At 34.7% G+C, this 15,134-nt stretch overlaps 2 protein-coding genes across 5 annotated transcripts in view; both read right to left on the bottom strand.

Annotated features, from left to right (window-relative positions):
• Positions 1-15,134, bottom strand: part of LOC125661784 (leucine-rich repeat-containing protein 15-like) — a 140,308-nt gene that overhangs the window by 44,693 nt on the left and 80,481 nt on the right. The gene's annotated exons all lie outside the window — the stretch shown is intronic.
• LOC125661700 (protein phosphatase 1 regulatory subunit 16A-like) overlaps positions 1-15,134 on the bottom strand; it is a 33,985-nt gene that overhangs the window by 9,649 nt on the left and 9,202 nt on the right. For 2 of the 4 annotated variants that reach the window (XM_048893812.2, XM_048893831.2), the window contains exons 2-10: positions 13,068-13,528; positions 12,318-12,388; positions 9,094-9,239; positions 7,524-7,627; positions 3,770-3,894; positions 3,445-3,570; positions 3,039-3,114; positions 1,861-1,981; positions 1,198-1,215 (exon numbers count right to left, since the gene is read on the bottom strand). In XM_048893812.2, coding sequence (XP_048749769.2) covers positions 1,198-1,215; positions 1,861-1,981; positions 3,039-3,114; positions 3,445-3,570; positions 3,770-3,894; positions 7,524-7,627; positions 9,094-9,239; positions 12,318-12,388; positions 13,068-13,332 — 1,052 coding nt within the window. In that variant the 5' untranslated portion in view covers positions 13,333-13,528. The remainder of the gene's footprint in view (positions 1-1,197; positions 1,216-1,860; positions 1,982-3,038; positions 3,115-3,444; positions 3,571-3,769; positions 3,895-7,523; positions 7,628-9,093; positions 9,240-12,317; positions 12,389-13,067; positions 13,529-15,134) is intronic. The other 2 variants (XM_048893823.2, XM_048893841.2) reach the window with 1 other exon arrangement.

Raw genomic sequence — 15,134 nt, 5'->3', positions numbered from 1 at the left:
ACAGTGGTCACCAACTCAGTTCAGGACAGTGGTCACCAACTCAGTTCAGGACAGTGGTCACCAACTCAGCTCAGGACAACTGTCACCAACTCAGTTTAGGACACTGGTCACCAACTCAGAACAGTGGTCACCAACTCAGCTCAGGACACTGGTCACCAACTCAGTTCAGTAGTCACCAACTCAGAACAGTGGTCACTAACTCAGGACAGTGGTCATCTACTATGTTTAAGACACTGGTCACCAACTCAGCTCATGGCAACTGGTCATTAATTCAGTTCAGGACAACTGGTCACAAAACAAGTTGTATCCTAAAGTACATATATTCACAATGCTCAAAATGCTGAATTTTCTATCTCCAATGAGATAGCAGTCCCTATGCACCGTCAAGAAATTGACTTTGTCATTCTTATTCAAATTTTTAAAATGACTGTGGCATGCAATATGAATATATAGTCATGACTATGCAAACATCGCATATGATTCATGAACAACTGAAGCCAGTAAAAATGATTATGAACAAACAATATAAAATATATACACACTACAAAGATAGACTAAGGAGCTGAACATTCTTACTAAATAGATTAAAGCAAGCTTTCAAACAGACTCAGAACAATCTACACCTCAGGTCATTGCTGAATACTCTGGAATCATCAGAATTCGTGGTAGCTCAATTTTCGTGGAATTCATGGGTACCCCTCACTCACGAATTTACATCCCCAACGAATAAAGACAACTAGTATACAAGAATCTTGCAAATATATAAATCCACGAAATTAAGTCCCAAACGAACCCATAAAAAATTCAGCAATCCACGAAAATTGGCCCCCACGAATTTAAATGATTCTACAGTATTGTTAAGCAAATGCATGTGTATACACTATAAATTAGCCTCTATATTCATTTTGCATAGTATGGGTAATTGTATGCATTCTCAATGGGTTCACCAATCTATACAAAAGGTACATAATGTAAATGCTAGTCAGTCCATATGCTGTATAGTAATTGGTCGTTACGGACGTTAAGGGTAATTTCCAGTGTGCAAAAACAGCACACTAACAAATCATGTGACAGGATTAATACACATTGCTATGTTTAATAAAAGGTAACAGAAATAACTGCATAGGTTACATAATTACTGGTGACTGAATAAATAGCAAAGAACAGAATACAATCCTACAGAACATCAGTACTTACTTGTGGGAGTGGCCGCTACTAAACACAAGATATCAAATGTCAAGGCTACATCTTCTACTGAAAAGTTCAAGTTATGTACTACCTGTTCTAGAGGGGAGTGGACTTCAACAGTTAACCAGGACTGTACTGAACAGTTACCCCTCAAAAGTACCCATGTTAAACATATACTACAAGTGTTATTATAAGGGTTTTGATATATGGAATTGTTAAAGAGAGTCTATTCTTGGTGTACAATTGATAAAACATGAAAGTTTTTAAAAAATAATATGTCGTTCACTCTGACAGAAATACACTGTTCCGATAAAAAAAAGTGCTTTAAATCAAAGCACAGGCATTAAGAGGTGATCAAATTCCTCCTTTACACTGATACAGTTCACATTAAGCGAATGGGATGTAAGGAAATACTAGAGAGAACCATCTACTTAAGCTCTCAAAGCCTAACAAGCCAGCAATTTACTCAAGCTCATGATATATTCTTTAATCATTCATTGGGGTGTTTGTCTTGCTCTACTGACAAATCGAGGAGAGGATTCTACAGCTGTGCCTCAGGAATCCTGAAATCTTCCCCAGCTTTGGTGGACAAACAAAATAACTAACAACTAAATCCTTCATATCGGGCTGTACTTATATTCCCTATCACACTCCGTTTATTTCTCTACTTACGATCGACTCGTGTGTTTTGTACTGCGGCGCACACTGTCCTTTGTACGACTTGCTTTGTTCGTTTCAATTTCATCTTTCATGTCTAGGATTTTCTGTCGTATCTCTGCGTCTTCACACAGGTCTGTAAAATCATGGAATCAAATCAAATTGAAATGTCCATTTGTTTTGTAATTGAACATGCTGCCTATAGCAAATCCATTAGATTAGTTCCAGTATCAGAGAAACTCTTATAAACAAGAGATACTAACGCAGTCTTCACGAAAACATTTAAAACTTGCTGGCCAGTGGGACCAGTGAACTGTCTGAATTTACTGGCCCACAGTGAAATTTACTGCCACCCCCCCCCCCCCCCCCCCAAATTTTCATAGTATATGTTTATCACATACATTATGGAATGAATTGTAAAACTACAATTAATTTACTGAAACTATGCTTATTACTCATATTTACATCCACCCTAAGACATCCTTTCTGTCGATGCCAGAAAAACAACACTGTACACAAATAATTTTCTCTCTCTCTCTTCGCCCGAAACAACAAGACTGCAAATTCACGTATTTTTCACAAACGAGTGCACCTTAGGAAAGTAGCCTTCTCTACCAACATCAAATGTAAACGATTGATTAATTCTATAAACTATAAAAATTGCATAAAATCAGAGATAAGACGATTGACGAAGTTCATTTTCATTGGACAAAGCAGCAGTTACCATGAAACAGAACGTGGCCAGTTTTGTTGTTTCAATAAGTTGTTTGTTGAATATTCACGTCATCAACGTACAAGTTATCTTGACAATTACAAGTACAGTTATCGTTCTTTACTTTAGAGAAATAAACAAACCACGATGTCAAAACACTTACTTTATGTGCTATTTATTGTTTTATTTTGATGGTAATTTAAGTAAATGAAATGTTTAGAATATCTAAATCCAACATTATATTTAATGTGACTTACAAAAAGTCTACAAGCCCATCGGACTTCCTGATTTTTTATTTTCACTGACCCGACCCTAAAATTCACTAGCCTCGGTCTTCGGACCACTGAGTTTTCGTGAAGACTGCTAACGTCTGTAGAAACAGAAAACTCTGCACACAACTTCCCTGACTAAGCTTTTAATATTACCCTAAACAGAAACACAAAGTTTGCAATGATCTATATAATGTACATATGTTGCTCACCAAAAGCTGTCTCCCCGTTCCTTGTCTTGGCATCAATATCAGCACCATTCCTAACCAGAATTTCCAGGATTTCAGGCTACAAGACATTGCAAGTTAGCTCAGTCAAATATACATTTATTAACACAAAGTCTGAAAGAACTCCTATTTATTCTATATTTACCAAATTGTTTACAATTTTATGTTAGTTCTTGTCAAACAAAAAGGCACTTATCATAGATTGCTTTCAAACATTACAAAGCTAGAGACTGAGGCATTGTTCTGAGTTCTACGGTATAATTAAGTCGATTTCGACTCTCTGACCCCATAATGATATAGTTCCCCAGCTACCACTGCTCTGATTATAGCTCTACCACTGCTCTGATTATAGCTGTCATCTGTTTGTGTCAGTAGCAGTATGAAGACATACCTGTAGCCAGCATGCAGCAGCATGAATTGGTTGCCAAGAGTCGAAATCTCGTCTGTCCACGGAAACATGGTGGTCCAATAGAAAATCAGCTACTTCCTGGTAACCATTGGCAGCAGCTATATGTAACTAAAAATCATATGTAACAGTGAGTTATAATGCACTGGTAACGGTTACATGTAATTACAAATCATGTGTAAACCTGTGAACAGTTTTACATTTATTGCCTGCAGTGAGAATACAGCGTGACTGTCAGACGTTGGGAGGAGGAACATCTTAATCTCCCCTTGTTTTACATGAATGCTTCGACTTTGTATTATTTACTTACAGGAGTGGCCCCATCAGAACTAATAAACTCTAAATCTCCTCCTCTCCTTGCAATAAGTTTCAGATCATTCAACATTTGCTTTTCTGGAATGAGTCGGGTATCATCTATGTCTTCTTGGGTTATACCTACAACAGAAAAACAGCTATTAGGTCTCGGCTTCATTTACATCTGGCTGAACTCGGGACTGGGAAACACTTCTATGTGACTTGTACGTCTGTGTGTGAGGAATTGCAACCATTCACAGTTCTAGCCATCTAATATGCTATTCTTTGATTGTAGTGAAATGCAGTATTCAGTAAAATGTCATCAATCCCATTACCCATCAGTGAGTGTACTTTAGATGGGCAATAGTAATTTAAATCATCATGCTAATGTTACTGCTGTCTGATCATTATCACATTATTTAGAAAAATTACTTTACAGATAAGATCATCATTTTTTCATTTCTTCAACATGGGTGTAGGAGATGGGGGTGGAGATGTCACTGAGACCAGTAAAATTATAATCTTAATGTCAACTGTGCTGGAGAAAAACACAAAACTTCCAGTATCATGAACCAATCACAACACAACATTTTGACTTTTAGCTATAATGTTTTAAAATGCCAGATTCTCACACAGTTGACCTGCCCTTTAATGAAGAGATGTCATTTAAAGGAAAAAATTCCAGGTAAGAAAATTTCAGAAAAGAATTTTCTTGCCCTTTAATGAAAATATGTCATTTAAAGGAAAAAATTCCAGGTAAGAAAATTTCAGAAAAGAATTTTCTTGCCCTTTAATGAAAATATGTCATTTAAAGGAAAAAATTCCAGCAAAGAAAATTTAAGGAAATAATTTTCTTGAGAAAAATTGCAATGCATTTTTTCCCCTAATGGGCAGGGCATTCTTTACAAGGTAATTTAAAAAAAAAAAAAAATAAACAAAATTTTAATTTCCTCACCATATCTTTTCTAAGAACATGGATATTGTTTGCAGTAAAATTCCCAATTACTGTTAGAAAGAAGCTTTAGTGTATATACTTCATCTGAAATCATGGCAAATGTGATGAGCACAGGAGATTATCTACCATCTCATCAATTTCATTCTCTGCCAACTCATCAAGACTGACACCATCAATCTTATCTCTATAAGAAAGCACTATTTGCTTAGCTTCAATTATATCCAGCTCCTAAATGTAACAGCAAGAACAGAGAATTCAGGAACAGTGAATTCACTGAGGTCTAGTGACATATATTCTCAATGAATTATACAGCAAATTTATTTGCTCTCTCTATCTCATTATTTTTAAAATTAGTTTTTATATAACAGCTTAGTGATATACAGTTGTACAAAACTTGTTAACCTGAAATTCCTCCTAGGAACAAGCAGATGAATAGGCCTCAATCACTAAATACCCTGTTGCAAGGAAACTGAAAATTTCTGTAAATTAGTGGGTCAAACTATGTAGGACAACCAATGTATATATGTCTTGACAACAACTCCAAGTACTTGTTCTGGTATTATTTCTAAATGCCGAAATTGTTATTGCACCCATCGTTTTTCCATGTTTAGATACTATTTTCTGTATCATATTATACGCTGAAACTGATGACATCACAATATATAAAGGCATGTATAATGTGGAAATGGAACTACCACTGTCAATTATAAAAACAAGACTGCACCAAAAAAATCATTTTATTTTGTGGCTTTTAAAATGTTATTATCTACACTACACAAGAGTTACAAAATAAAGGATTATTTTAAGTTTCAGTAGTTGTCATTCTTGGTCCTTGAAAATCAAAAGCTTAAAAGCAGCATTACAAAATTTAGAAAAAGACCGTTTTGCTTCAGATTCAGCTGTTTAGCAAATATCAAGACAGCATTACCTGTTTATTTCTACGAAGTATGAAGCATGATGTTACCAAATGGTGGGTTTTATTTTCACAAAACATGCTGAAGTATCACGGCTTAATTGACAGATAGGTGGTAATTAAGGGAACAAAGACTGTATTTTGATAATTATCAGGTGATGATAGGTTCAGAACACATGTTCTGAGTTACTGTGGAACCATTACATTTTGTGGGTCTCTATTTTTGTAAACATGTCTTATTAAGTGTTTCACACCACAATGAACACAATTCATGTTTAAATACATAGAAACCATTTTCAATGAAACTGTAAAACCTTGGTAATCTACAAAAATTGCCCCCCCCCCCCCTAGATTTAAACAATTCCACATACTTGTGATACTTAAAATTCTAGTGTTTTTGGTGAAGTTGTCAGTGTCCTAATTCTTGACCAAAAGCTAAAATATCTATAACACATATGCAGCATGGAACTTCATGATCATGCCAATTTTGTTCATAATCTATAATACTGTGTCATAAATGTTTCAATTTTTTCAGGACTACAGACACAGAGAGCAATAGAGCTGGGTTGTAAAAATCATACTGACATAAAAGCTATCTGTGAAGACTTTTGAATATCTAAATATTTTTTGCATGACCTTTAGCTTTAAATACAGCATATAGACAATCTGGAAGGGTTTTGAATAGGCACCACAGATATCCAGGAATAAATGTGGTCCGTAATCGGATCACAGAATCAACAAGTTCTCAAGCAAATCTGATTTTAATCCTTCTACAACCACTTTCTTTAAGACATTTAGATCTTGAGGTTGGAATGACCAGTCTAAACATTGAATATCATTTCAAATTTTTCATTCTTCAACTGGTTGCGACGCGTGACACAACAAATGTCAACCTGAAAAATCCAAGGGGCATTGCCAAAATGTTTGACGAACACTAGTCATAAATGACTATCCAGAAGTGATATACACTTTTCTGTATTTAAATCATCATCATCAATTGGTGTAAGTGTTCAAATTAAAAAAAAACAAATGCACCCCTAAACCGATACTGATATTCGAACTCTGTCACTACAAATGGAATGCAATCCAAAACACTCAGGTCTTTACTTTCCTTCTGATTTTCTCTGAAGATAAATTCTGTTATCTGTTCCCAGAACAACTCCTGTCTGATCAAAAATATCTTGGATTCCTAATTTTGGTTCATTCAATGCATCTTTTCCTTTTGATTCTAGAAATTTTAAGAGGCTATACTACTTTTCATCATGAATAATGATAAAGAATCTTCTCTCAACTGATCATTTTGACAACGGTTTAATTATAGAATTATTAAATTTCGGTGTTAGATCACTGAAATTATACCTTTGATCTTTTAAAACAAACCTATTCAACAATCAATCCAATGGAACACTGGTCAATTTAGGTTGTCCACTTTGAGCATTGCTTTCAAAGATTTTCTCTTTGTAAATTCTTTTAGACACTTTGATATTGCCGATCAATCATATACAATTAACTTTGCAAGCATTTTTTTTTCTTCCTTCACTGTTTAAACATACAATCTGTTCTTTTAGGACTAGTGCCATTTCTCGCCAGTTTGAAGCCATGTTTTATTTATGCCTGCTATGTATCTATAAATAGTCCAACGCATGCAACGGGAATCCCATGACGTACATAACTCACAGAAACTGTCTAAATTTAGGTTTGAAAGAGTGTAAAACTGCACAGATATTTAGGAATACTTCTGACGGGTATTTTTTTTTTACTTCCATTTCGCTTAAACTGCAGAGCATCGTACATTTGTACTAACTTTTGAATACATTGAAAAAAGTTTTTAAAAAATATTTAGTATTCGCTGGTGGCTGTTGGACAACCATAGATGTACATTAAGTTGGTTGGAGGACTTACCTCTTTTTGCCATCTCTGTTTCTATATAGTCTAGTGTCACTTCATCCTCACAGATGTCATAAGGCATGTTCCCGTCTGCATTGACAGCCAAAAGTTCACCACCCCTAAAAAACAAGAAATATATACTGAATCATCTGTTGTGGGATATTCTGCTTTTGTTGTTGAAGAAATTCATATTATTTATCTGTGAGATACAAGTCATGGTGCCTTGTTTGTCTGTGAGGTGCAAAGTAATTGTGCCTTACTTGTCTATAAGGTAGTGCCTTACTCATCTGTTTATCGGTGACACAGATATCTAGTGCCCTACTAACCTGCTTATCAGTGACACAGATATCTAGTGCCTTATTTGTCTATAAGGTAGTGCCTTACTAACCTGTTTGTCGGTGACATAGGTATCTAGTGCCTTGTGTATAAGGTAGCGATACGGACATCTAGTGTCATATCTATAAGTTGGTAACATAGACATCTAGCGCTTTATTCACACAGATAACTAGTATTTTACGTGTCAGTAAAATAGTGACACAACTGCATTACTTATCTACAGTAGTGAGATATCTAGTGCCTTATTTGTCTACAGTAGTGAGATATCTAGTGCTTACTTGTCTATAATATAGTGACAGACTTGTCTACAGTACTGACAGATATCTAGTGCCTTACTTGTCTACAGTACTAACAAATATCTAGTGCCTTACTTGTCTATAATTTTGTGACAGATATCTAGTGTCTTACTTGTCTGAAGTACTGACAGATATCTAGTGCCTTACTTGTCTGAAGTACTGACAGATATCTAGTGCCTTACTTGTCTATAATGTAGTGACAGATATCTAGTGCCTTACTTGTCTATAATGTAGTGACAGATATCTAGTGTCTTACTTGTCTATAATGTAGTGACAGATATCTAGTGCCTTACTTGTCTATAATGTAGTGACAGATATCTAGTGTCTTACTTGTCTATAATGTAGTAACAGATATCTAGTGTCTTACTTGTCTATAATGTAGTGACAGATATCTAGTGTCTTACTTGTCTATAATGTAGTGACAGATATCTAGTGCCTTACTTGTCTATAATGTAGTAACAGATATCTAGTGCCTTACTTGTCTACAGTATTGACAGATATCTAGTGCCTTACTTGTCTATAATGTAGTGACAGATATCTAGTGCCTTACTTGTCTATAATGTAGTGACAGATATCTAGTGCCTTACTTGTCTACAGTATTGACAGATATCTAGTGACTTACTTGTCTATAATGTAGTGACAGATATCTAGTGACTTACTTGTCTATAATGTACTGACAGATATCTAGTGCCTTACTTGTCTATAATGTAGTGACAGATATCTAGTGCCTTACTTGTCTATAATGTAGTGACAGATATCTAGTGTCTTACTTGTCTACAGTATTGACAGATATCTAGTGACTTACTTGTCTATAATGTAGTGACAGATATCTAGTGACTTACTTGTCTATAATGTACTGACAGATATCTAGTGCCTTACTTGTCTATAATGTACTAACAGATATTTAGTGACTTACTTGTCTATAATGTACTAACAGATATCTAGTGACTTACTTGTCTATAAGGTATCGACACAAATGAACATGACCACAGGTGGCTGCTGCGTGAAGTGGAGTCCATAGTTCTGTGTCACGTGCATTTACTAATGCTCCAAATTCCAGCAGAAGCTTCAGCATTTCTTCATTGTCATCTATACAGCACTGAAAACACAATAGGATAACATTAAACTACATAGAACTTATAAATTGGATTCGGATAATTAGTATCCACACACAAGGTACTAGATAAACTGGATTGGATAATATCATGGCACAAGGAACTAGATAAACTGGATTGGATAATATCACAAAAAGCTAGATAAACAGGGTCGGATAAAATCACTATATTAGGAACTATATAATACACGCCTCAATATCAATTACTTGTCTGTGGCATACAAGGAGCCATGTACACCCCAATATCAATCTACTCATATTATCAAAGGGAACTAAGTAGCCGAATTTATTGAAGTGCACTGCAGACCATCTGATTGTTTTTGTTATTTTCAAAGTTTAAAATAAGGAGTTGACCTATTTTGTCAATTATGGAAAAGAATTTGTTTGTTTTGATCCAGTTAGTTACAGATTTATTATAATTTAAACATGATACACAAACATGTAAGATAAAAAATAACAATGTACCATGTATATTATACCATTATTGATATTTTTTAGGCTAATACAATGCTTTAACTGCCTGTCTGGTGGACAAGGTGCATATTGCACTCTGTGGTTACTAAAGCATCGTATTGACCTAAAACTGTCAATAGTTTCATTTACATGATTAAATAATTCAAAACATTGAAACTAGCTACTAGTACCTACAAAACAATAAATACCCAGTCAGCCATATCATATACAAATAATGCAAAACCTAGTTAAAAGTGATTAGAGACCTGAGTTTTTGTTTATATTCATAAATAATTTAAAACATCAAAACTACCTAGTAGAACTTACGAAATGATACCTGATTGATCATCTTTGTATTGGTATGAAATGATACCCGATTGGTCATCTTTGTATCAGTACGAAATGATACCCGATTGGTCATCTTTGTAACGGTTCTGATGTTACTTTAATTCACTAATTCTTACTCCAGTTTATGACAGAAGTCAAACTTTCTTTACAATTATATGCAAGACCTAGTTGAAAGTGAGTAGAGACAGTAATTTTCATTAAATGACCAAAATACATTAATGAATCGCATATCACATTCCCAGTATAATTTTGGACCAGTTATGGAGAAATCTAGTGTTATATATAAATTTAACCCAAAGGCACGTGCAGGTGAACATAACGTTTATATTTCTTCTAGTTTGTTGGGTCTTAGCCAATCCGTAAGTTAGAATTATTTGATCATATATTAAACAAGTATATTGTGCCAATCCAAAGATCGGTATTGAAGTTTAAAATAATGTGCTACTTTTGTAATCAGGGCATGTTTTCTGGGAGTGTTTTTCCATCACCATATTGAAGCCCAGATCAGACAGCAATCAATGGACCCCTGCAGAATTGAACTGCTATGACAAAAACATGTAATGAACACATCTAGTCTCTAGACACCTATTTATCTGCATGATAACAGATTCAACAGCCATGAAAACAATTGATGTACGGGACTTCAGTGTAACCAGAAAACAACTCATTATCAGCTCATTGGACTATTAATTCATTTCAAATTAACTGATGTTTAAACATAGGCTATTTCAAATTAACCAACGTTTTAAGGCAAAGAAAAACAGAAAATGGTGTTGGGGAATTCGGTACTTCAATATAATTGGTGTTTCAAGAATATAAATGAAATAAGCTTTACATGCCTCACTATAGATCTGCACAATATCACGGAGCTATGTGGTACGTTTGCCTCAATATAAATCTACATGTAATATGACAGGGAGCTGTGTTGACTCAATATAAATCTACATGTAATATTACAAGGAGCTGTGTTGTTTCAATATAAATCTACATGTAACATTACAGGGAGCTGTGTTGCCTCTGACAATATCAATCTACAGGTAATATCACAAGGAGCTGTGTTGCCTCAATATAAATCTACATGTAATATTACAGGGAGCTGTGTTGCCTCAATATAAATCTACATGTAACATTACAGGGAGCTGTGTTGCCTCAATATAAATCTACATGTAACATTACAGGGAGCTGTGTTGTCTCAATATCAATCTACAGGTAATATTACAGGGAGCTGTGTTGCCTCAATATAAATCTACATGTAATATTACAGGGAGCTGTGTTGTCTCAATATAAATCTACATGTAATATGACAGGGAGCTGTGTTGCCTCAATATCAATCTACAGGTAATATTACAGGGAGCTGTGTTGCCTCTGACAATATAAATCTACATGTAATATGACAGGGAGCTGTGTTGCCTCAATATCAATCTACAGGTAATATTACAGGGAGCTGTGTTGCCTCTGACAATATAAATCTACATGTAATATTACAGAGAGTTGTGTTGTCTCAATATCAATTATAGGTAATATTACAGGGAGCTGTGTTGCTTCAATACCAATATACATGCATTGTCACTGGGAGCTGCCTCGCAGACAAATCTACACAAAATGTCAGAGGGAGTTATATATGTCACAATATGTCCTGTTGTCACTGCTATTCTTTTAAAATATGGAGTTAAGAGTCTGATATCTATAACTTGCATCCATGTCTGGAAAATTTAGCTTTTCTCTGAACAATCATCCAAGAGATCCCAGCTGCAACACTAAGCACACTATTCACAACAAAGAACTTCATTCCCTGGCACAAAAAACAACTATTGGCAGGAAAGTGGTGAATGATGGTGTAAATAGCAATCTTCTAATGGTGTAATCTAGTAATCTTGATTCACATCTCCTAGATGTACTTATATATACAAGATTATTTGATAAATCTCAGGTGTGAAATTCATCCTACATTACGTAAGACAATTTATCTGCATGTGAAAAAAAAAAAGATAAACATGGAAATGACAGAATCAATTGTCAATTACATTGTACCAACAAAAAAAATTCCCCAAAAATATGATTTTGTTCAGGAGCTAGTATATTATTTATGCAGAAATTTTATTAAAAATAAAACTCCCATTTGTAACCTAAATTATTGACAATCCATACTGTAATTGACCTTATAATTCACTCACCCTTGTGAAAAACAAAGTCCGTTGACTGAATAAACACAGGTGAAATTTTCAATACTTAAATTTTACCATTCAATAACAGTAGTCTGACCTGGTGTAGGGCAGTGAGTCCATCTTCATTGGTCACATCTGGGTTAACTCCAGCACTAAGAAGACGTTTTACTGTTGTAGTTAAAAAAAAGAAAACACACTTAGGAAAGGTACTTTTTCAACAAACATGTCATGACCTTCGATCTGACAAAATTCATAGATTGATCAAAAACTAGTTTTGTTGATGCTTAATTAAACTCTAGCTATGGTTTTTTAAAATTTATCAGCAAAAATTAATTGTACTTTGTTGATCACTTACTGTCTTAACCATAAAAACAACAAAAGGTAATCAATTAAAATGTATAAAACAACAATATAAAATATTCGAGGGGAAGAAAGAACCTACTACAGTGTATCTATTTCAACAGGATATTCTTATCAGATTGTTAAAGACATCTTTAATACACAATCTATAACTACTGTTTACATCATTTACAAAAGAATCTGTGAATGTGGAAATGTAAAACGAACCCCCAAATCAGGCTAAAGAAAGGTCTGAACGATTCTAATGGCAGGAAAATCATGCAGCTGATTAAGTCGGATTGTAAAACCCCTTGTCAAAGTAAACAATGTACTCAGCAAATTTGATTAATCAAGACTACATTAGTATCAAATCAAATGTGTAAACATAAAAATGCTTACAGCAGTGTGAATTGTTCTGGTATTTTTGTCCAAAGTGGACATGATGAATAGGAAGCATGAGAATATATCGAACTGTTCGTTCTTTATCAATGGTATGGTGTTTACTTACCATCCTCTAAATCATTACGCGCTGCCGATTCCAATATCATGATGTTTCCTTTGAAGCGCACTCTTGTCGTCTTTGTTCTACGGTGCTTTTTCAGAGGCTGACCTTTCTTAGTTTTTTTGCTGCTGTCCTTTTCCAGCTGTTTTTCGTAGTTGGTCCACTTCTTCATTTGCTGGGACCGACGTTTTTTGGCATGTTTCAGTCGTTCTTGTGTTCCCATCCGCTCAACGCTCGGGATTTCAGCGACCAAATCTGAATGGTCGGCCATTTTTTAAGTGTATTTGGTGAAAGAATATATACTGCAGTAGGATCAGACAGATGGACAAACCACAAACTGACGACCGTTCAATATAGTCCAGTTGTAACCCATCCTATCTTTGAAAGGACATTTACACTCCTTAAAATGTCTGATCCTCCACTGGTACAGATATGTATAAATCAACTGCCAGCTATCTCATTGTGGTCTGGAAAATCAAAGATTAAGTTATCAATAATACAAAAGATGACTCGTTTCATACCAATACTCATAACAGCAATAACAATATTCTGATCTGCCTGCATCAGAAATTATATGGAAAAGCTATAGGGGCACTGTATCAATACCTACTCCTCTGCAGGAATATATAGTTTTGGCTCTGCAACTAAATAATAAAGATTTCCCTTGATATGCCCCTCTGGAGATTCATTACTCTGCAACTTTACTGTTAGACAAGAAAGCTGTGTCTTAATATACAATATCCTCTCTATCATCCATCACATCACAATCTTTGATAGGCTAATGTAACAATACATGAATAGTTTAAGATTCAAGGCCTAACATCCATGTTAAAGCAATGAGTAATATATGATACCAATACAAATTTCTATACAGAAATTTCAAGCTAATTCATGCATCTTTATTCGCATTATGTGTGTTTTACTTGTCCTTAACTAGTTTGATTTGGGGACATTAAAGCTGAGAAAAGTCAGTGTGTACATCACGAATTTCTAACGAAAGCAAACCCATGCAGTGTCTGATTTCTACAATCAATCAGCCTAAAAGGCCAAGAGACTGGTTGATTGTGTCAGAATAATGAAGTGACTATCATTCTCCCTCATTAAAGTACTAAAATGCAGAGACTAATGGTTGCCTGATGCTGGGCAGACTTGATTTACTGGAGATGACAGGGACAATCTAGGGCTTCCTCAGAATCGGTCACTCTAAAGCACAACAGACTTTTACCAATACAAGATAGTAACAAGCAAATTTTGTGAAATCCTCCACTAAAAGTTGTGAAATTAGATTTGTGTATGTTATCGTGCTTAAGGGGAGAAATGCATTTTATATCGGATTCTTCTTGCAAAGATTATTTGCTTTAAATACAAATAATATAATCAAGGTTATCCATAAACCGGGTTGCCCTTATAATATGAAGTAGACATCCATATCTATGTGAAAGTAAAATGGGTTTTGTAGACCCTTTACATTCTTAATTCATGTAAATTACTGAAAGTCTAAGTAGCCGGGAACTTCAATCAGAATTGACAATTAAGGGAAATATGTACAAATGCAAATATTATTTGCTACATTGCACGAGTATAAAACAATGGCGGTCACATCCACAAGTGACAGAATCTGATACCTCTTTGTGTGAAGTCTCATTGCAAAAGCTAATATGGAATTATAGATCTGATCCCGAAATAATTTTCTGAAATATGTTTTACTTTGTGTCATTTTATTCTATAAAATATCATCCTATATCCATTTGAACTCTTATGCGATTTGTTTATTGCTAAAGCTGAATTTATATCTATATGTGACCTTGGCCTTTGAACCATCAAAACAAGAGGTCACCTTTAAGTGACTACATCATAGTGTTGCTGGATGTGAAACTCAAAAGCTCAAATAGTTTTTGAAATTATCATCTGGAAACCATATCTTACAATATGTGACCAAGTGACCTTGTCCTTTGACCTTTACATAAGTGACAGATTCTTCATATGATGTTTCAAAACTAAGTTCAAAGCTTAAGTGAAATTATAAATTTCATCTAAAAGTCATTTCTTAATGTATACATCATGACCATTGAC

This window comes from Ostrea edulis, chromosome 1, assembly GCF_947568905.1.
Source record: "Ostrea edulis chromosome 1, xbOstEdul1.1, whole genome shotgun sequence".
NCBI lineage: Eukaryota > Metazoa > Mollusca > Bivalvia > Ostreida > Ostreidae > Ostrea > Ostrea edulis.
Note: the sequence above shows the minus strand (reverse complement) of the source record. Positions and strands in the feature narration are given on the sequence as shown.